Raw genomic sequence first — 23408 nt, forward strand, 5'->3', positions numbered from 1 at the left:
GGGGGTCAACAAAATGACACTGACATTGGGGGGGATCCTTTATTAATCTCAGTAAGTCTTATTTTTGATTTTTTATAATTCCTTTGAACTGTAGCTGTGATTTCTTTCATGTGGATGTTAGAGGTGGCATTGAGTAAGTAAAGCTGGGAAGAAAAATTAGTTTGTGTGTTCATTGAAGGGTGTAAAGAAAAACTTAAAAAATGGGAATATTTCAAAGGGGGGGATTATTGTAGATGCCACATGGGCTAGATGGGCATTCCAGCCAGAAGAAGTGATAATTTGTTACCTGGACAGGGGCACCTAATAGGCAGATGGGCATCTCGGCCATGGAGGAAAAAGGCATCAGACCCGAAAGGAAGTGAACGATGGCTTTTTACACCACTTAGCATGCTAGATGGCAGCAGCCCTGGATATTGGTGCCCAGTGAGAATCCAGCAGGGCATGATGGGAAATGTAGTCCGGCAGAGCAGCCCTGCGGGGGGACACTGGGTGCCACAAGAGTGTGCTGCTGTGATGGACTTTAAGTGCTTGCAGTGGCCCTGGCACCAGAAGTACTCCGCGGTCCTTAATAAAAGGGACCGCACTCCCTTACCCAGGAGAGTCAGAGCGGGGAAGAAGAAGAAGGGTAACACTCAACTGGAGGAGGGCAGGGTGGTGAGAAGAGTTGGAAGGAGAGTGAGATTTTATGTATATTGCCTCGTGCTTTTTGTTACTTATTGGAAGAGTCGGGTTAATAAACGGACCTTTATTTGAATCCGGGACAGTGCTTGTGTGTTCATGTCGGGGTTTTGGGACTCTCTGACACTCGGTTTCCATCACCTATCTGTATATATAGTGTGACCAGCTGGGGGTGCTAATGAGCTTCCACACACAAATGACCCACCACAACTTCGGGTAAAATAAACAAATATTTACTTCCAACAGCTCTACAAAGGCAAAGAACATCCAAAGGATACACAAAACAGCCCATTAATCACAATCCAAGACAAAGACACTTTCTTTTCTTCTTCTCCTCCTTCTCATCCAAGGATGAGGTATTACCTGCTTCCTCCCGACTCGGACTGCCCCCGTGTCTTTGCAGTGGGCTCCTTTCATGGTGGACCTAGCAATACTTTGAGAACTGTAGCATAGCTTGTTGGGAACATTTCCAGGTCATATGGAAGCCATGGAGGTCCTTCCCCCTAGCAGCACCTTCTATCGTTCCCCACTGGACCTGTAGGGGTCCAAACTGGGACCATATGTGAGGGATACTGTCAGCTAGTATTGAGGCACTACTCCCTGCCTTTTCAGTTCTTGTCAATCCATTGGCTCTATGGGCATCCCAATCAGGATGGGCATTATAGGGCATCCCAGCTGGGTAATGTCTGTAAGTGTGCCATCCCTCAGCCGAGGAAGGGATTTTCTACCATCCTGAGTGGGACGCCTGTCCATTCTCTGGGCCATCCACACCAATATATATATATATATATATATATATATAAATAAAATAACACAGGTGGGGGGAGGCCGCTGACATTTTTCTCTCCTCCTCGGTTTTGTCACTTTTTGCATTTGGCTACAGTCAGTGTCACTACTGGTAGCATGAGGCCATACCTGGACCCTACAGCCCCTCATGGACCCCGTGATCATCAGAGGTGACTGTGCAGAGGGTGCAGACTTATAAATACTGGGAGTGCAGCTGGATGATAAACTGGACTGGACTGCCAACACTGATGATCTGTGTAAGAAAGGACAGAGCCGACTATACTTCATTACAAGGCTGGCGTCCTTCAACATCTGTAATAAGATGCTGCAGATGTTCTATCAGACAGTTGTGGTGAGCGCCCTCTTCTACACGGTGGTGTGCTGGGGAGGCAGCATAAAGAAGAGGGACGCCTCACGCCTGACAAACTGGTGAGGAAGGCAGGCTCTGTTGTAGGCACAGAGCTGGACAGTCTGACATCCATGGCAGAGCGACGGGCGCTGAGCAGACTCCTGTCAATCATGGAGAATCCACTGCATCCACTGAACAGGATCATCTCCAGACAGAGGAGCAGCTTCAGAGACAGACTGCTGTCACCGTCCTGCTGCACTGACAGACTGAGGAGATTGTTCCTCCCTCACACTATGCGACTCTTCGATTCCACCCAGGGGAGTAAATGCTATTGTCTGTTTTTACATGCATTTTTATTTCTATTTAATTTCATATTGTTTCTTTGTATCAGTATACTGCTGCTGGATTATGTGAATTTCCCCTTGGGATTAATAAAGTATCTATCTATCTATCTATCTATCTATCTATCTACAGAGCTGGCACAGGTAGTCCAACTTCTCTAGCATGGCAGGCACATCAATATGTGGCATTGCCAGAAGGTTTGCTGTGTCTCCCAGCACAGTCTCAAGGGCATGGAGGAGATTTCAGGAGACAGACAGGCAGTTCCTCTAGGAGAGCTGGACAGGGTCCCTCTTAGAAGGTCCTTAACCCATCAGCAGGACCCACCAGTATATGCTACTTTGGGCAAGGAGGAACGGAATGAGCACTGGCAGAGCCTACAAAATGACCTCCAGCAGGCAGGCCGGCCACTGGTGTGAATGTCTCTGAGCAAACAATCAGAAACAGACTTCATGAGGGTGGCCTGGGAGCCCGATAATGTCCTATAGTGGGCACTGTGGAGCTCGATTTGCATTTGCCATAGAACAGCAGAATTGGCAGGTCCACCACTGGCGGGCACCCTGTGCTTTTCCCAGATGAGAGCAGGTTCACCCTGAGCACATGTGACAGACGTGAAAGGGTCTGGAGATGCCATGGAAAACGTTATGCTGCCTGTAACATCGTTCAGCATGACCGGTTTGGTGGTGGGTCAGTGATGGCATATCTGGGGAGGCATCTCCATGGAGGGACGCACAGATCTCTACAGGCCTGACAACGGCGGGCACCTTGACTGCCATTAGGTAGCGGGATGAAATCCTTGGACCTATTGTCAGACCCTATGCTGGTTCCTCCTGGTGCCCCACAATGCCCGGCCTTATTTGGAGAGAGGATGAAGGAATTGATACCATTGACTGGTGCCCAAGCTCACTCGCCTGACCTCAATCCAATAGAACACCTCTGGGTGGGACAGTCCATCTGACCCCTCAGCCTGTCCAGGAGCTCAGTGATGCCCTGCTTCAGATCTGAGTGGAGATCCTCCAGGACACCATCTGTTGTCTTATTAGTAGTGATGGGTCGTTCTTGAACGATTCGTTCATTTTAAACGAATCTTTAATGTGACTCGTGAAGAACGAGTCTCGTGGGAGCGAGCCGTTCAGTCGCGCATGCGCATTTGCGCAACTTCCTATTGTTTCTGTATTGGAATTGATTCACCTGTTTCGAGTCTTCGGGTTTTTCGAGTCGTTCGTTCATCACGTGACAGCCTCATAAGCTTAACCAACTCAGTTTGAGCCGGAAACAGAATTGATTAGTTCATCTCTCGAGTCTTCTGGTTCAAGTCGCTCGTTCATCACGTGACAGCTCCATAAGCTTAAATTATGCAGTCTGAGCCGGAAACAGAATTGAACGAAATGACTTGAAAAATGATTCGTTAATTTTGCTGAACGAGATTCAAAGGCCTGAGTTGGTAAAATGATCCGAACTTCCCATCACTACTCATTAGGACGTTGTCAGGTGGGGAGGGATTACAAACTGCTGAGTACGATTTGGAGTTGCTGCAATTAAATTTCAGGAAAATGGACTGTCCTGCCTGCTCTTTCATTCCTCACACATCACCATATCAGTCCATAGCAGTGGAGAGAGCCAGCATTGAGATCGGATGTTTTTCCAAAGTGGTCCTTTCATTTGTTTTGGACACTTTATATATAACGTAGATATTGGGACCAGTGACTGATAGGGAACCAGGGCAAAGCTGCAACAAGCGTTGGCTACCAACCTGCCAGCCCCTTTTAGGTACAACATAAAGGACGCTGACCCCAAAATGAGTCCTTACAGAGTCTCGGCTGTGCCACGGGAGCTCGTTCATCGAATAAGACGCCACCTTCCGCAGTCGTCCCTTCTTTTGTCTTGGTTGAGTATTATTATATTCCTCTGCTTTCCCCTTTTGTATTATTAATGTGTAGCCTTTGTCAGAATGTCTCAGATCTCCCAGACTTACCACCATTTATAAGGCATTATAGTATTTAACTTCTCTCCACCTTCCCTCCTCCATCTATAACCTCAATTAGGTGTAGTAAAAGACAAGCAGGAGTTAAGTCACACATACGATAATGTATTACTGATAATATTCATAAATAATAACAATATGCAAAGTACATTTGAATATTGGCAACCATACAACCTGATGAATGGTGATGTGTAGTTTCAGGCGGCACACAGACATGTTAGTTATTTAAAATGTCTCTACTTAAGGCATCATGTGTGGTGAGCTTTCTTCAGAACAGGCTGCATGCCCGTCTCAAAATGGCTGCCGAGCTGTGCTCTCCATTGTGTTGTTGTCAGTTCACACATCAGTTTGGTAAGAGAGAGAGAGAGTGAGATTAAGCAAGCAGATTTATAGATGTTCTGTCCAACCCCTAGAGCCAATATGACATCATGGTACTTAAAGGCTTCTGATATAAGCCAGTTCCAAAAAGCCATACTTCAGACCAATGGGGGAATAGAACATCTTCACACCTGCCAACCCCCCCAAGACCATATGTTAAGGTAAAGCTTGGCAGTTAGGCAGCCTGGCTTTCCTATGGGGGTTGACTGAGAAACAGCAGAGAAACACTTGCTAAACTGCTTTGAGGCATATCCCCCAAATCCTGTCGTAAAATTCAAAGAGACCCAGTCCTGGTGGGGGGTTTGTAAACATGAATGCTTCTCACTAATGTAACACTAATATTACATTGCTTTGCCTAAGTTACAAGACATACAAAATGTTTATCAACTTATATGCAAAATCTCACATCACAACACTTGTTATGGTGTCCTGACTGGTGGTTCTGCTCCGGGCATCATGCCCTCACTGGGTGTCGTCTCTGAGCTATGGGAATAGAAGGTACTGTTAGCCGCAGAGAGCCCAATTGTCCCAGAGTGGTTACCTCAGTTGAGCCCGAAAGATGGCACTCTCAGCTCTTATTAATTTTAACGTTTTCCTCACTTTAAGTTCCCAATAAAAGAAGGCGTATTATGTCCAAATCTTATTGAAGAATTTCATCAGGAAGGGATATCAACAGAAGTAATGAGTACACGGGCAATCCTAGCACCGAGAAACGATGATCGGTTACACGGCAGATTAGTTAAATGCGTATCAATAGACTCTGCTGAAACAGTTGGTGGTGATGGTGTGGAAGATGAAAAGCAACAACTTAAAATATCACAAAGAATATCTACCACCGTTAGCACCGTCTGGTCTTCCACCGCATGAATTACCGTTTAAAAGATGTATCGTAATGTAATTGCGTAATTGATGTCTGAGTGATGAGCTATGCAATACGACAAGATTAGTTGTGTTCAAAATTGGTTGAACAATTCTGACATGTCAAATGTTAACAGGCGACAAGAAAGGTAATGTAGTCCATCTAACATGAGACACCAAAGGAGATCTTGATACGCCACTCGTATTAAAACGTTTACAATCTCCCGTTAGAATAACTTTTGCTATGACAATCAACAAATCACAGGGACAAACATTCAAACAAGTCACTTTATTTATTAGAGAGAAAGAAACGAAATTCACTCACGGGCAGTTATACGTTGTGTTGTCACGATGTAACTCCAAACACGGAAACAAAATTCAGTGCAATCTTGAAGAAAAGGTAATTCCAAATATTGTTTTTAGTGAAGCTTTAAAGTAAATGTACAAATAATGAAATTGAAACAATTCCAAAGAAAAAAAAAAAAAAAAAGGTTTAAAATTGTATATCCGATTAACCAAACAGAGGGGTTGGCCAGCGAAGCGAAGCCCCTAGTAAATAAAAACAAAACCTCACAGTGTTCAGTGTGGCGCTGAGGGGTCTGGGTGGTTGGCGCTGTGTATCAGATAAAGTACTGTGGAAAAGTCGTAGGGGCGGCTAAACAAATCAATGAAGCAAAAGTGCTGTCAAAACTCTCAAATATCAAAACTATAAAGAGCAGAAAACTGTAAAAATTAAAAATCGGGAGTGGTCTCCCCTCGACTCTCTCGTATACTCGGATATGGGGAAGAATATTTAGGAAGTAAACCACAAGACAATGATATTTTTTTATTCTGTACGTTAAAAGAACCACCACCAACAAATCCAGTTAATGATATATTGAACAATTATTAGAGAAGTAAACTTGAATAAATCGAACTCTGCAGCTGCATGAATAAAAGGTAAAGTGCCACGTCCGCTTAGCAGAAATAGCTCAAAAGTTGATAGAAATCTACGTTTTGTACCGAATACTTGTATGCAAAATTTCATTGACCCAAGTGTGACGATGTGGGTTCAGGCTCCACACTCCCTTTGATGTTTGGGAACCCTTGAACCCAACACCGTCGATAATGTAACCGAGTGAGCTAGTCAGTGGAGGCAAATAAACAATTGAGCAAGGGGTGGTATACAAAAAGTGCAATAGTGCTTTTATTAAAAATCAACAAAACAAGTGTTCATAAATAGTGCAGTTCTTCCATGTTCATTAAATAAATAATCCATAAAAAGAACGTGGAGTAAAACCAATAAATAGAAAAAACAATCCTTAAAAATCGAAGGTTAAAATCTTCTTGTGGAAGCAGTCTTAAAACCATCAACAAATCCGGTGCTTTTCTGTTAGCGTCTCACCTGCTTATCCCGTATGGGCCAAGCAGCAGGCAAGACGCTCTCTACAGCTGCCCTCCTCAAACACACGCAAGACTGGAGACCTCCCGATCCCTGGCTTCGGTTTGGCTCTCATCCCAGCCTCGAGACTTGGACTCCTTGGTCTCCAGGACGCTCACACCAAGGACTGCCACTCCAAGCCTCCCGACTTCCGCTGCCTTTCTGCGGCCTTCTGCGGCTCGTCGCTTTCACCTTGGTCACTACCGCTACCTGCTCGCTCAGCGGGAGCGACATCAACACAAACACGTGGGTGTCGGCCTAACACCCAGCTTCCTCGCAGCTGCCCACGAGCTCATTCGCTCGCGCGTCCGCTCGCTCTTCGCGGCTCTCTCCCTCTCACCAACCTGCTTCCTCTCCTGCTCCCGGTAACCTCCGTCCTCTCCTTTCCTTTCCTTTCTCCGATCGTTTCTTTCTCTCCAATCGATTCTCTCTCTCTCTCTCCCCAACCGACTTGCGCTTCTTTTAAAAACGTGAGGGGCCATCACAGCTGCAGCATTAGCCACGGGAGCAATCACGAATGTGGGCAGTTCCTCACCTGTGCACCCGGTGAGAAACGCCCACATCGACGACTGCCGGCTCGCTACAACAACGCCCCCCTCACGAAGCCGCCTCGGGTGCGATGATTATTTATTTAAAATCAATGGCCTTTTCTCCACGAGCTGTGGACCCATAACACCACACCAAGTGACGGTGCAATCGGGTTATTGGGTTCACACACAGACAGACACACAGACAGACACACAGACACACAGACACAATTCCAAAAGTGGTATTTTCGGACTCGGGCGGTTGGCCTAAAACGTCGAGATTCATCAAAATCTTGAAATGGAATTTTTGGACGATTACAATACTTTGTATACAAGTCAGTCAGGGAAGTCTAAGACGAATCTCAATATCGAAACCTTTGGACAATTCCAATACATTTCCTGTACTTCGTATACGAGAAAGTCAAAAAAACCATCCCGGCAATGTCCGATGTGCCCCCACCCTTTGCTCTTCTGGTATGTCTGGTTCCCAGTCTTCCTGCCGTCGTTCCTTTCAGTCGCCCCACTCCTCCATTTCAGTTGTCGTCTCACTCGCTTCTGTCGTTCCGGGGCATCCCAGACAGCCTCAACAACTCAGTGGCGGCCATATTCTCTGTGCTGCAGAGCTTTGACGTCTTCTCTTTTAACAAACATGGCTCTTTGGGACCTCAGCTTGATACTCCTCCATTTCAGTTGTCGTCTCACTCGCTTCTGTCGTTCCAGGGTATCCCGGACAGCCATGACGGCATTCAGAGTGAGGGGTTTAGTGGAGGCCATTCTGTCTCTTCTCTTTTAACGAAACACGGACCTCCGCTTGATGGGACTGCTGGTAGAAGCTGACCTGCTCGTACTTCTCGGCGCCAAGTCATCCCCTCATTCTGAACAAATGACCAACTCTGTTTGGCCCCAGATATACAGCATACCCACGGCGTGCTCCATTGTTGAATTGTAGTACTTATTCATTGTTATTCTTACCTAATTTAATTAGTTTTTCTTTTCCGGCGACTATTTCTTTAACATCTTCCAAAGCGCTTTCAGCACATATCCTGTGTTAGAAAATGTTTTATAGAAAAAAGAGAAATGAGCTCTGTTCTACGGACACACAAATGCGGAAGACAAAAAATACAAATCTGAGGTTAAAAAAAAAAAAAACAAAGCCTGGTGTGACCTCTAACTTGGGGGCCGGGAGTTTCACAAAGAGCTGTGATTTGGGGGGCAAAGACTTTTTCACGGTACTGAGAGTTTTAAACAGAGCTGTAGCTCATAGGCCAAGTCTTTCACACACAGCCACAGCTCGGGGGCCATGAATTTTGCACAGAGCCACAGTTCTGAGGGTCAAGACCTTTTGTATCGAATTGTATTTGGGGGCCGAGACCTTCACGCAATGCTCTCTCGGTTAAGCAGATTTTCACACAGTGCAGTAGATCCTTTCGCGGTCCTACACACTGCACAGCTCATACTTGTTCACTAGTGGGCACCAAAAGCCTGTGCCAGGGTGTGGGTATCTGACCCACCATCACTGGGCCTGTTGTACCACTCAGAGTTTGTCCTGCGGGTCAATGATGCCACGTTTGTGTAGCAAGACTTTCATACTGAGCCATAACTCTGACGCCTTCATGTAAAACTGTAGTTCAGGGGCTAAGACTTTTGCAAAGAAATATAGCCTGGGGGGGCAAAGACTTTTTCACGGCACTGAGAGTTTTAAACAGAGCTGTAGCTCATAGGCCAAGTCTTTCACACAGAGCCACAGCTCGGGGGCCATGAATTTTGCACACAGCCGTACTTCTGAGGGTCAAGACCTTTGTATCGAATTGTATTTGGGGGGCCGAGACCTTCACGCAATGCTGTAGCTCGCTTGAGCAGACTTTCACACAGTGCAGTAGATCCTTTCGTGGTCCTACACACTGCACAGCTCATGCGTGTTCACTAGTGGGCACCAGAGGACAGCACCAGGGTGTGGGTAATTGAGCCACCATCACTGGGCCTGTTATGCCACTCGGAGTTTGTCCTGCGGATCACCGATGCCACGTTTGTGTAGAACTGTAGCTCAGCAGCCAAGACTTTCATACAGAGCCATAACTCTGAGGCAAAGACCTTCGTATAAAACTGTAGTTTGGGGGGCTAAGACTTTCACACAGAGCCATTGTTTCATTGTATAGAATTGTATTTGGGGGGCGAAGACCTTTTGTAAACCTCTCTAGCACGGGGGACAAGACTTTGACAGGGTGCAGTAGGATAGCACCAGGGTGAGGGTATCTGAGCCACCATCACTGGGCCCGTTGTGCCATGCGGAGTTTGTCCTGCGGATCACCGATGCCACGTTTGTGTACAACTGTAGCTCAGCAGCCAAGACTTTCATACAGAGCTCCATAGTTCTGAGGGCACGGACTTTTGTATAGAATTGTACTTTTGTAAACTTCTCTAGCTCAGGGGACAAGACTTTGGCAGAGTGTGGTAGTTCCTTTCGTGGTCCTACACACTGCACAGCTCATGCTCGTTCACTAGTGAGCACCAGAGGCCAGCACCGGCAGTGAGAGTATCTGACCCACCATCACTGGGCCTGTTGTGCCATTCATGCCACGCTTGTGTAGAACTGTAGTTTGGGGACCAAGACTTTCATACAGAGCCATAGCTCTGAGGCAAAGAATTTCATATCAGACTATACTTCGGGGGCTTAGACTTTCGCATAACACTCTAGCTCCAGGGACAAGACTTTTGCACACAGTCATAGCTGGGGGGGGCAAGACTTTTGTATAAAACTGTAGTTTGGGGGCTAAGACTTTCACATAGAGCCATAGACTTTTGCAGAGAGCCGTAGTTCTGAGGGTCAAGACCTTTTGTATCGAATTGTATTTGGGGGGCCGAGACCTTCACGCAATGCTCTAGCTCAGTTGAGCAGACTTTCACACAGTGCAGTAGATCCTTTCGGGGTCCTACACACTGCACAGCTCAAACTTGTTCAATACTGGGCACCAGAGGCCAGCGCTGGGGTGAGGGTATCTGACCCACCATTACTGGGCCTGTTGTGCCACTCAGAGTTCGTCCTGCGGGTCACCGATGCCACGCTTGTGTAGAACTGTAGCTCAGCAGCCAAGACTTTCATACAGAGCCCCATAGTCATTAGGGCAAGGACATTTGCATAAACCTGTAGTTGGGGGCTAAGAGCCATTGTTCCATTGTATAGAATTGTACTGGGGGCGAAGACCTTTTGTAAACCTCTCTTGCACGGGGGACAAGACTTTGGCAGGGTGCGGTAGATCCCCTCATGGTCCTACACAGTGCACAGCTCATGCTTGCTCACTAGTGGGCACCAGAGGTTAGCGCCAGGGTGACGGTATCTGACCCACAATCCCTGGGCCTGTTGTGCCACTCAGTGTTTGTCCTGCAGGTCACTAATGCCACACTCCTCTCTAGACAGGATGGGACACCTCCGAGAGCGAGCTGAGCGAGGCCGAGCTGGAGAAGAGAAGACGACTGCTGATGGAGAACGAGTTGAGCGAGGCTGAGCTGGAGAAGAAGAGACGGAACCTCCTGCAGCAGCTCGATGACAACCATTAGGCTGCCCGCCTGTCGTTGAGTCACTCACCTTTTTATTTAATTATTTATTTATTTTGATTTGTCAGTAAAATATTGAGGACACCAGAAATGGAAAGCACTCTGCAGACAGAACAGGAGCATAGGTGCATTATTTTTTTTTTAATATCCTGAAGTCTGGTGGCACCATTTTGCCAGTTCACCCTGGCATCTTCATAGAGGGCAGCACAACACTGGCATGTGGATGCATGCTGCCCACCTGGCACAACACTGCTTTGGTGCCAAGCAGATGTGGGATGCAGGCACCCCGGCTTCCTGCTTTCACCCCTCTTCCCTTCTGACTGTTACTAATAGGAGTATCCCAGTGTGCCAGGCTGTGGGCACTGCAATGGACAGCACCAGCTGATGAATACCACTCTCAGTCCTTGGATACGGGCTTTTTGGCAGTTGTTTATTAATAATAATAATTATAATAATATTATGTACAGGATCTGTTTGGCATGGTTCTGTTCAGTTTTACAAAATGAAGCGTCGTACTCGACTAATAAAGACGGGACGACTTTATACATTTACAAAAGATGCCTTCATATATATGTGGGAGGAGCAGAGGGGCGGGGCCAACTGCAGCAGGTTCTGAGTGGGCGGGGCCAAATGAGAAGGATGTGCCACTCAGATTGAAGCGTAGGCACGTCAAAGGTGGGGCTTAGTGAAACACGTACCCTGTTTGGGGGGTCCTGAAGGGCAGTTGCACTTTTGCAGTTTTGTAGAATGGCATAGTCCAGGTTGGGGGGCAGTGTATGGGCGTTTTTGGCTGAATATGTAGTTGGGTTGGCAGGGGGTACCCCCATCCTGCCAAGGGGGTTAGGAAGTATAGGAGAAGGAAAGATGAGAAGGATGAAATAAAAAGAAGTCCCCTTTCTTTATTACGCTGAGGGGGCGGCTTTGGGGTCTAATTTGATGATACAGCCCATAAGTGGAGAAGGGGCTGCTTTTTTTATTTAAAGTCGAGGGAGGCTGGTTTGGGGTCTTCTTTTGCACTTGATGTGGAACTGCTGCAGTTTAGGGGTCTAATGAAGTAGTTGAGGATGGGGGTTAGGTTAAGGAAGAAATAAGGAAAGGATGTTTGACCCTAAAATGAAATGCTGCTGGGGTCTTATTTGATGCATTGAATTTGAGGTTTAAAGGTTAACAGATAACTGGACGAGGTGGTCTGTCCTACAAGGGGATACATTTGGGTTTTTTTGGTGGATAATGCAGTCCTGGAGGGGAAAAGGAGGTGCGTTTTTATATGGAGGGGGATAGGGGACGGTCAAGTTTGGTGTCTTTTTGATGATGTAGTGGACACTGCAGTGAGTTTCTGGGACAAACTGCTGAGGGGGTGGAGCCAAAATGGGAGGTGGGGCCCAAAAGTGCTGTACCACCTTGAGGTATATTTACTACAAAGATGAAGGGCACCTTCAAAGGGGGGGGCATCAGTCTACAAGAGTTTGGGGGATTTGGATGATGCGGTAATGCTGCATTAAAAGAGGGGGGCTATAACAAGGAGTCTTGGGAAAAAGCTGCAATTATGGGGTCTTATGTAATGTAAGTGTGCAGTGTATGATGGGGTATGGGTGTAAATGGGTTTGGGCAGCTTCTTTATTAGGCTGAGGGGCCGCTTTGGCTCTTTTTGGCGGTCCAATAACTTTGGGGCTTAAGACTTAAAGTGTAGCAGCAGAAGGACCGCCTGGGCTTTGAATGATGCTGTCAACAAGTGGAAGAGGGGAGGCGGTTTTATGCTGGGGGTGGGGCTTGGGGCACGGAGGCGGACTTTGGCAGGGAATGGGGTGGGGCCGGAGTTGTAAAGGGAGGGGAGGTCCACAAGGCAGCATCAACCCCCTGTAGTCACTGCAGATGTGTGGCTAAGTGAAGGGGGAGTCCCGAGGGGGGGAGTCCCAAAGGGGCCCAGACATTTTGGGGTCTTATAACAGTAGGAGAGGGGATACAGCCGGGAGGCCCACCAACAGCATGTAGTTACAGTAAATGTGAGGCTAGGTGATGGGGACCTTCTGTTTTGGGGGTCCCTGCACTTTTGGGGTCTAATGTAACGGTGCAAGGCGTAATACATAGTGGGGATCAATCAATATGTAGGAATTTGGGGAGGGAGTTTTGGACGATGCAGTACCGTCACACAAGTTACAAAGGTGGGATAGGAGAGGGGGTACAGCACAGCTGCTTTTTTTAGGGGGCACTGCTGCAGTTGTGGGGTCTGCCCCTCCTTTTTATGTGCACAGGAGGGTAATATAAGCAAACCAGGAGGCCCAGTGCTTAAAAACCCCGCATTGAAGCCAAGCCCCCCTACTCCGACCAGCCCATGCGTGTCCAGTTTACAGTTTGTGATATAAAACATAAGATTAAAAACATAAAATAAAATAAAAATACATTAAAAACAAACATAAAACCTTAAAATAAGGTCAAGACTAACGCACCGCAGCGTGGCAATAATACTGGCGAATACTCGAGGCACTTCGGTAGAAAGGCATATTTGGCTTGGGTGAAGACGGCGCCAAGCAGCCTGGCAACCTTCGGGTGGGCCATTGCGTACATCTTCGTTGGTCCCGGAGCCGGGCGACGTCTACTGCGGACCACCAGCTTCCCCTCTGCTCACTCTCTCCTCCAGCCACTCCGCAGCACGGCATCGACTCGCAGGAAGGGCTGACTCCTCAGATCTGCAAAAGGTGGGGGCAAGGAGACCATTAATGGGGGGTTCAAGGGGGCTGTTAAGGTAAGGTGAGGCAGGCAGGTAAGCAGGCCACTCAGACTGAGCTGCTGTGCCAGCGTGAAGGGGGCACAGATGCTGCTTGAGCTTTCTCATTTTTAGTGCCCACATCAGGTGGCAGACTTTAGGCCCCCTTTTTCAGACAGTGGGCACAAAATGAGATTCAGCAGATGTGTGCCCCGCCAAAGCCAGCCAGAGAAAGCATCAAGCCAAAGGAGCTTCAAGCAGGCGGCACCAAGCTGCAGTGGGCACAAAGTCAGCCAGCCATCCTTACCAGCAGCCTGAGGGTCTAACAGATTGAGGCAACGGCCGTCCTTTGAGCTACAGGGAGAAAAAACAAGTCAGGAGGGAGAGGATGAGAAGACAAGCCCACCCAGTCCCAGTGAAGCCGCCCACCCAAAACGCCTCACTGAGTCACTGCAGGCTCTGGTCCACTACTAGCAGGGGAGAAGAGGGGATTCAACGGGGTTAGTAAAAATGAGGAGAGCATGCAAAGGGTCTGCTCTACAGGCCATCGGCATGCAGGGGGTCCGAACCTCCCCAAGGTAGGCATGCGTTATGTTGGGGGTTTAAAAATGGAGGATCAACCTGGTCATGGTGGCAACCAAGGGGACCGCTAACAGTTGGACTCGTCACAGAGGGCCGAATCGCAGAAGAAGCGTGAGCCCCGCTTGGCGGTCCGGGCCGTGAATGGCACGCTCTTCAACACTGCAGGGAGCGGAGAGGGAGACAAGACAAGAGCGGTCACTTCCTGGTGGGGACCTTGGCCTTCATCCTCCTCGCACACGGCTCCCGAAGTCACAGGATGCACCGGGCCCTCCACTACCTCCCCCCAAAAACAGAGCCACCAAGCCCACCGGCTTACCCGTAATGATGTCCTCGATGGTGCCGTCCTTGCCCTCGTACACGGGCCGGTGCTCTTTGGCCTGCCGCCGGCGCAGCTCTGCGATCAGGTCGTGTTGCTGCTGTCGCTTGTTGTTTCTTTGGACCTAAAAGAACAGGACAGGGGCAGGTGAGCAGTCACGGACAGGACCCTTCAGTGGTACCCGCGACCCCCCACAGAGCGCAATAAAAAAAAAAAGCCTAAGAAACGGCAAAACTCGACCTGTGGACGGAAATCAAAGTCGAGAAATCTGAAACCCGAGTGGATGCAAGCGAGCAGCGGGCTTCAGTGTGCCACTTCCTGGTACTGTTGCCTAGCAACCTGCTGTCACATCCATGCCCCCCCCAATAATAAGACAAAATGATATTGTGGTCAAAACAGTAAATGACCGTTCATTTAGATCATCCTATTGCGCTAATCCATAATAATAATAAATCTTCATATTCAGAAATACGGTAAAAGAATTTTACTAAAGGCAGGAAAAGTACGAACTGACAGTAAATACTAGGGGGTATCGAGACCCCCGCCCTTCCCTCAGAATATTAAGAGCCAATTAACAAGATCTGCATGTTGATGTGCGGCCATTAGGAATAGTTAAGTAATGTTCTCTCCCCCCAATCCCCCACAACTTTCACAAGCCCCCCGTATGTATTATGTCTAATACCCCCCCTTCTAACAAACACACAGGCCACCCTATTGTCCAATATTCTACATCCCCCTCCCATATGACTGCTGCCCTTTAATTTCCTTGTTGTCCCCCATAACATTTTTTCAGTCTGTGCGCTTTGTCCCAACCCCCCGCCCCCCGAATATTTGTCGCTCATCCAGAATAAAAAAAACACATTTATGAGTGCAGAAGCAAACCCTTTGAATATAATAAGGTACAAGTTCAACTGGGGGGGGGTCCAACTCCCTGAAAGCTTGGCTCTTGACAGAAGTGCCCCCCACACTCTGTCAGTCATATTTGGTGATTATCACTGTTTGTAAATGTACACAATGGTACCACCCCCATTATTGTGGTCTGCTATTCTATTCAGTAGCCCCACCTTTTCTGTTTTTGCCATTTGTCATTCTGGTCAGTAACCCCGCCCTCTCAGTTACTGCCCTTCATAATCCTACTCAGAAGCCCCACCCCCTCTGTTATTACTGCACTTCTATTCCGTAGGTCACTCGCGTTATCTGTTTCTAATCCTACTCAGGAGCCTCACCTCATTTGTTATCGCAGTTATTCTATCCAGTAGCCCCGCCCCTGTTAATGGCAGTTTCTTACCCTATTCAGTAGCCCCACCTCCTCCATTATCACTTTTAATTCTATTCAGAAGCCCACCCCCAGTATCATAGTTTCTAATCCTATTTAGTAGCCCCAGCCATGTTATTGCTATCATTCTATTCTGGTCAGTAACCCCACCCTCTCCATTATTACCATTTATAATCCTATTCAGTAGCCCCACCTCCTCCACTATCACCAGTTGTTATCCTATTTAGTAGTCTCATCGCCATTATTGTTGTAATTCTGTTCAATTAGCCCCGCCTCCTGTTATCGCAGTTACTAATCCTACATAGTAGCCCCGTCCCATTAATCAGTGTTTCTAATCCTATTTAGCAGCTCCATCCACTTTGTTTTCACTTAAATTCTATTCAGTAGACCCACCCCCTCTGTTATTACTTTTATTTTATTTAATAGCTCCACCTTTTCTGTGACTTCAGCTTGTCATTCTGGTCAGTAACACCACCCTCTCCCTCTGTTGCCATTTATAATCCCCTATTCAGTAGCCCCACCTCCTCTATTATCACTTTTAATTCTATTCAGAAGCCCACCCCCCAGTATCATAGTTTCTAATCCTATGTAGTAGCCCACCAACTCTGTTATCACGGTTATTTTATCCAGTTGCTCCACCCCTTTTATTGCCATTTAATCACAGTTTCTAATCCTATTCAGTAGCCCCACCTCCTATATTATCACTTTTAATTCTATTCAGGAGCCCATCCCCTAGTATCATAGGAGCCCCACCCCTTCTTTGTTATTGCTGTTGTTCCATTCTGGTCAGTAACCCCACCCTCTCCATTATTGCCATTTATAATCCTATTCAGTAGCCCCACCTCCTCCACTATCACTGATTGTTATCCTGTTTAGTAGCCTCGGCCCCTGTTCTTGTTGTAATTCTGTTCAGTTAGCCCCACCTCCTGTTAGAACGGTTACTAACCCTATATAGTAGCCCCGCCCCATTAATCAGGGTTTCCAATTCTGTTTAGCAGCCCCACCCACTTTGTTTTCACTTAAATTCTATTCAGTAGCCCCACCCCCTCAGTTATTACATTCAGTAGCCCCACCTCTGTGATTGCAGTTTGTCATTCTGGTTAGTAACCCCACCCTTTTCCGTTATTTCAGTAGTTCCCACCCCCATGCCCTACCACCATAGTTCTCTTTAGTAGCCCCACCCCCTGCACTATCACCCTTTATGTTTCTGTTGAGTAGCCCCTCCCTTCAGTTATCAGTTTGTAACCCTACTCTGTAGCCCCACCCCTGCACTCTCATCATTTTTAATTCTGCTCAGTAGCTCCGCCCCCTTCCGTTATCCCCTCTCCCTCACCACCTTCCATTTCTCCAGTGTAACCCCCCCTCACCTTGGCATCATTCTGTTTGGCCTCCTGTGCCAGCATCTTCTCCCGCATGGCCGCCTCCTGCTTCTTCCGCTGCTCGTTCTCCTCCTCTGCGTCCTTTAACCAAAAAGGTGACAGACTGAAATGGCGCCGGCACCTCTTACGTTTTTTGACGTGGCCTTCTGCTCTGCTGGTTGGTGGGTTGAGATGCAGATGACCTTTGACCTGGGTCATTAGACTTGCTGCACCACACCATCCAGACACCCTGAAATAACCTCCAATTCCCAATAGGTTGTCCCCCCTGACAGCCCCCCACGACGTTTACCTTATAGGCCTTAATAAAGCGGACAAACACCGGGAAGAAGACGGATGGAGGAGTCGTCTTGGGATTCTCGCCAAAGAAGGTCACCACAGCATTGAAGGCCTCCTGTATGGGAAGCAGAGCAGAAGGTCCAATAATGTCCACCTTCATCTTGACCAGCACTGCATACAGCAACACTACCCACAAGTCCATGCCCCCAGAACTGCGTTATCCATCTCCCATGCCCAGCCAATAATGTGCCCATGGCAAAATCCACAGACCTCCTCCTTCACTCACTGGCTTACCAAGATGAAGTTTAGTGCCCACCCACCCACTTTAATATGACAGTGCCTGCAGGTGTCCTCCTGATGGCGCCGTCATGTTGATGACCTGGCTCATGATGACTCAGGGCACCCAATTATCCCGTCCCGTGTGACCACGCACCTCAGCAGTCTTGGCGTCCCTCTGCAGCTTGGCCAGCCTGCTCTCATTGTTGGTGACGAAGTTCTTGAGGACGCTGTGGTCGTGGAGGCTGCACTCGCGCCGGATCAGCTCCATTCCTCGGCCCAGCTCCTTCACGTCCAGCAGCACGTTCTCCAGGGACACTGCAAGACAAAAAAGGACATGGCGGGGAGTGTCCAACTGAGTTACCAACCCGGCCAGTCGTACGCTGTGCCCGGTGCCATACCAGCTGCCGCCTTGTCGACAAAGTGCAGTTCGTGCCAGAAGGTTGCGATTTCCTGATATTTCTCCTTCACAATGATAGCAATGTAGTGCAACAGGGTCAGTTTCCGGTCAGTGGACTTTGTGTCCAGAAGCTGTGGAGGGAGAAAACACAAAAGTCTGTATTTATTTCAGATGGCACTTGAGTGGGCATCAAGTCATTTTGTACAGCGTGGACAGTTGACAAGTCTAACTGGGATTTGTGGACCTTCTCACCATTGCCTATGACAGAGAGAAGCAGATGCTGAAGGTTGGTGCCAAAGGAAATCTTAGGATGGTTGGCATGGGCACCAAATGCCAGCCGAGAGTGACTGCCATTGTTAAAATCTCTTGGCAGGAATTTAGGGTATATAAACTCAATGGGCAACTAGAGAGAGGGTGCCCTGGTCATGTGGGTAAGGTGTGCAATACCAGGGTGGTGCCAGCATTATGTTGGCAAAAAGGGCCACTTACTAAAGCATATGCAGAACCATGTTTCCAGAGTGGGCGGATTGGGAAATCAGGTGCCTGTTTTACAGATGTGCCAGGGGTCATGTAGTGCCAGGGGCCACACTGTGCCAGCTCTACAGATGTACCAGGTGTCACACTGACACAAAGTGTAATTTCTGGAGCTGGCACTGAATGTCACTTATGTGATTAGCCCAGTGGGAGGCAGTTAGAAGGACTAGAAGCTGGCAAAAAAAAAAGAAGTGGGCATAGTGCCCTTACCAGGTCCAGACTCTGCAATTTGAACCCATAGACAGAGCCTCGCTTGCTGCTATTCATGTAGTTCCCCAGCGCCAGGATGATCTGTGGCGACAAACAGAAACACAGCGGTGAGCCGGAGAGGCGGGCAGCCACAGCAGGTGAAGACCAAGGGGCACGATGCCCATACCTCTAGCATCCGCTTCATCTTCTGAGAGGATTTCACTGATGCTGATGCCGCAATGATGGCATTGAGTTGCTGGAGAAAAATAAAAGGGCAAAATTATTTGAGAGTTGGTGGGCTTCCTCGATTGACCACACAAGTCCCTCCTTGAACCCCAGGACATGTGCTACCGGGGTCAGCATGTTCAGGTTGTCCTCGAAGTTGCCCACAAAGGTGATGATGCTCATCCTCTGCGTGAGCCGCTCGATTTTGCTGAAGTGCAACATGAAGCGGTCCTCCTCGGCCAGGTCCTCGAGGGGCTTGCGGTCCCGCTCGTACTGCCGAAGTAGCTTCACCTCTGCTTCGGTGGGCAGGAAGCGCATCAGGCACTCGATGAAGTCGATGGGCAAAGCCTTCAGGTCAAACCTGGCAAGAGGGAGAAGGGACATTCATTTAAATGAGACCCTGAGAAGTCTAGGCGAGGACCCCACCACTGAAAGGACATGGGGGGCCCCCAAACTTGAAGAGACAGGAATTGTGACCTGAATAAGGACCCTGGTAATTTGACCCAAGTGAAAGGAGCCAAATAAATAAGTGGCATCAGAGTGGACAGGTATGGTTGGCACATTAAGGTGACCTCAATATTGGGGACAGAATGCCCGGGCTTACATACGTGTGAATGGCTTTGCAGATCTCCTCTGTATTCTTGCCCGCCTTTCGTAGTGTTATGGCCAGGTTCTTGGACCGGTTGGCTTCCAGTAGGGTCACCTTGTTGATTGGCTTCTGGGTCACTTTGCCCTTCGTGCAGGACAAGTCAACGACAGGCCCCTGGGCCTTAGTTTTGAAGAGCTCCTCAAAGCGGTCCAGATCCAGCTCCTGGGGACGACACATGGTGTGGAGGCCATTATGGTGTGACCGGCTCCCGTCCCCAAACCCTCCCCCCGACTTAGGGTCTCGTCACCAGGCCACTCACCTCCAGAATCCGCTCGTCATCAATTTCGTTAAACACAGTGCCGTTGATCTGGTTCGGCTTCAGGGCCGTCCAGTTGAAGACGGGCAGCCGGAATTTCGTTTTGATGGGCTTCTTGATACGTATGGCTGGGGACACACAAAGGGTGGCAGAGCTGTTAGAGGCAGCTGGCACCAAACCTACAGGAGCTTACCCACTGGGGCCCAAAGCTCACCAGACAGGCCGACGCTGAGGATGACCGAGGGTGATGCTCCAGGAAGGGGCGGGGCTGCGGAGGTGGGGGGGGCGGGGGAGGAGCCAAAGCCGGGAGGAAATCACCTAAGGAGACAAAAAAGAAGAGAAAGCAAAGGGATCAGCAGCGGGCATCCACCTTGTGAAAATGTCAGTCACCTCTGGGCTTCACTAGAAAAGGCGCTATATACCAAAAGACAGCAGTCACACTGTCGAGATCGAGATTTAAAGACAGGCTTGGGCTTCAGTAGAAAAGGCGCTATATACCAAAAGACAGCTGCCACAGTACTGATGTCATGCAGCAGAAAAGGCAGCCTTGTTTGGCTCATTGGCGCCCTCTGTGTCCGTTTTTAGCACATAACAGTTCATGATTTACAGAAAGACTCCATTGCAGTTTATGGGTTTGCTTCTGGCTTTAAGGTTAATCAAGAGTTAAAGAGTTAATCTCTGGGGGGCATTAGTCCGCCATGAACTATAATGTCTGGCACTTTTCAGCCGCCCCTTATATTTACTGGGCCTGCTCAGCCCTCCCCAACAACAACAAATAGTAGTCTTTATTTATATAGCGCCTTTGCTCTAGCTCCCAATTACAATTATTACATATCAGTACATTTACTTTATTTAACCCCCCCTTATAGTTTAATCATCTTTTAATCCAGTCGGACCCCCTAGTACCTCAGCCCCCTTTTTAGTATCTCAAGCCCCTCGCCAGTAGTTCTTATTCAGGCCCCCTGCATTCTTTAGCCTGTTTAGTCTTTTCCCTCCCTGACTATCTCCCTTCTTACTCAGACCCCCACTACTTCAAACCCGACCTTCTCAGCTTAAGCCCCCTCCCTTAAAAACATTCACATTTTTTTGTTCTCCTTAACACAGTGTAGGGGTCCTCCCTTTTTCTTTTAAAACTTCCCCCACTATCATAATTCTTATTCAGGAATACCTACTTCAAGCCCACCCCTTGTCAGCTGCAGACCCCTGCATGCTCCCTTTTAAAACCCACGTTTGGTCTACTAGATTTTCTTATTCAGCCCCCCTTCCCATATGTTTTTCAACTTTGTTTAGGTCCCTCCCTTTTTCTTTTCAAACTCCACCCTCATTATCTACCCCCTAAATTCATGTCCACCATTCTGGATTCTTTTTCCTCACGGACTCCCCTCATTTTTTTGTGTCTACCCCTATATTTTTTATTATGCCCCTCCCCTTTTAACCCCACCCAATAATGTGGTTTTAGTAGTACTAGTATTCTTGTCAGTGTAACTTAGTTGCATGTCCAACCAACATAAAACGAGACCCCCTTTTCTCCCCAACCAGTTACCCCCATTTCTTAGCTCAAGACCCCCATAAACTCCTCTAGTCTTTTAGCCCCTCCTCCAACAGTTTTTCTTATTTAGAGCCTCCCATCCATTAATGCCTTCTAGTGAAATGCGGACTTGCATGTTTAACAGATTCCTATTTTTATTCACAACAAGACACTCCCACTTAGGTCTCTTAGCTCCTCCCCCAATAAAGCTTCTTATTTAGGCCATTGACATTTAGGCTCCTCTTTTCTTATCCAAGTCCCCTGTTCGTGATAAATTTTCCCCTTTAGTCCATTCAACCCTGCATATATTTGTTCAGGTTAACCCATTATGCCCTTCTTTAGGCACCACCTCTGTTTTTTCCATAGTCACCACTTTATTTTCTCAACCCAATCTCTGCTTCAGGCTCCCCCAGTATTTGTTTTCTCTCCGTGCCCCCCATGTTCAACTCCCCCCCTCACTACCACCTTGCTTATTCAGAACCCCTCATATACTTTTTTCTTTAGTTCCCCCATACATTTGTTTAGTGTGTTTAGACTCAATTTTTTTTTAATTTTTATTCTGACACCCCCCCACCCACAAATACTCTTCTTAGAATTTTTTTTATTTAAACAAAAGGTAAACAATGAAAAGCTCGACATCCCTCTTCTTCACGCTCCCCACTGGTGATATTTTGCCCCTTGGTTCTCCACAGGTTTCGTCAGGCCCCTCCCCTTTTTTACTCCATCTTAGTTAGACCCTTTCATTTAGGCACCGCCCCCAGTTGGCTTTGATCTCTCAGCTCCTCCCCCCAGTCACCTCTTCTTACTCTGACCCCCTCCAACTCTCTTCACCCCTTCTTAATTTTTTCTTAAGTCAGCCCCCCCCCCACTAGTTTTCAGGATCTGCTGCTTTTTAAACTCCACCCACTATTTAGGCCCCACCCCCACCCAGTTATCCTCTTTTCTATTTTCTCATTCCTCCTGCATTAAACTTTTCTTATTCAGCTCTCCCAATATTTTAGGCTCCTTCTCCCCCCAATAACTCCCCCTTATTCAGGTCCCCCATTTTTCATACTTTTTCCCCTTTGCACATCTTTGCTGAGCTCCTCCCTTTCAACTCCCCTTTAGGCTCCACCTCTATAATATTTACCTCAGCCACATTTGTCCATTCAAGACCCACCCCCTTCCTCAAACGCTTCTGTCTCCAGCCCCTCCCTATATTTTGTCAGGCTCCTCCCCTTGTCCTGTTCAAACCCTCCTAAATTTCTCTCTCAATAGTTTCTCCCCACACCATGTTTTTAAGGCCGTATGGTGCCCCCTTACTGTTCAGACCCCCAATAACTATATATACATATCAGTAGGACTCGTACCTGTGGCTGATGGCAATGGTGGAGGTGGTGGTGGAGGTGGAGGCGGCGGCGGTGGTAGCAGTTCCGGTGCAGGAGTGGGCACCTCTGCTGGCACAACGCCTACTAGTTCAAGCCCCTCTCCACCCCCGATTGGCAGGATGTCGATGTCCCCGTCAGCCTGCTTGCGCACACGGATAGACCCCTGTTGCTCGAGTTCTTGCAGCTTCTTCTCCAGGTTGGTGTGTCGCTGGAAGGCGGCGTCCTTCTCCTTGATCACGCGGCGCAGCGTCTGCACCTGCGTGCTCGTCATTTCGTACGTTTCCTGTGGGCGGGGACCAACTCTCCATTAGCGTCTTTCTCTGACCCCCCCTCCCTTCCCCAGGGGACTTGGGACCTCTTTAACGAACACACTCACCCGCACCACCTCGAGCTCCTTGTTCTTGTGAAGCAGCTGCTTCTCCAGCTCGGCCACCCTCATCATGTTCTCGTTCTCCAGGTCCAGAAGCTTCTCGGTCAGCTGCAGAAGACCAAAGAGAACATGTCTGGAGGCCAGCCTGGGCCACGGTCACCCCCATATGACTAACCTGGGGCCGCAGTCATATATGGGTGACCACCTGAC

General features: G+C 48.2%; 2 protein-coding genes across 5 annotated transcripts in view; one reads left to right on the top strand and one right to left on the bottom strand.

Annotated features, from left to right (window-relative positions):
* Positions 1 to 11340, top strand: part of LOC120524858 (pre-mRNA-processing factor 40 homolog B-like) — a 124777-nt gene extending 113437 nt beyond the window's left edge. For 3 of the 4 annotated variants that reach the window (XM_039746654.1, XM_039746656.1, XM_039746655.1), the window contains exon 27: positions 10731 to 11340. In XM_039746654.1, coding sequence (XP_039602588.1) covers positions 10731 to 10874 — 144 coding nt within the window. In that variant the 3' untranslated portion in view covers positions 10875 to 11340. The remainder of the gene's footprint in view (positions 1 to 10730) is intronic. The other variant, XM_039746657.1, reaches the window with a different exon arrangement.
* The window catches only part of LOC120524857 (formin-like protein 3), a 60545-nt gene continuing 48417 nt past the window's right edge, over positions 11281 to 23408 (bottom strand). Inside the window, 16 exon segments of the mRNA XM_039746653.1 lie at positions 11281 to 13558; positions 14197 to 14316; positions 14474 to 14597; positions 17117 to 17209; positions 17418 to 17519; positions 17838 to 17998; positions 18082 to 18211; positions 18825 to 18905; positions 18991 to 19059; positions 19155 to 19389; positions 19637 to 19839; positions 19937 to 20061; positions 20148 to 20205; positions 20208 to 20251; positions 22811 to 23111; positions 23205 to 23306. Coding sequence (XP_039602587.1) covers positions 14225 to 14316; positions 14474 to 14597; positions 17117 to 17209; positions 17418 to 17519; positions 17838 to 17998; positions 18082 to 18211; positions 18825 to 18905; positions 18991 to 19059; positions 19155 to 19389; positions 19637 to 19839; positions 19937 to 20061; positions 20148 to 20205; positions 20208 to 20251; positions 22811 to 23111; positions 23205 to 23306 — 1920 coding nt within the window. The 3' untranslated portion in view covers positions 11281 to 13558; positions 14197 to 14224.

Source organism: Polypterus senegalus, chromosome 3 (genome assembly GCF_016835505.1).
Source record: "Polypterus senegalus isolate Bchr_013 chromosome 3, ASM1683550v1, whole genome shotgun sequence".
Taxonomy (NCBI): domain Eukaryota; kingdom Metazoa; phylum Chordata; class Cladistia; order Polypteriformes; family Polypteridae; genus Polypterus; species Polypterus senegalus.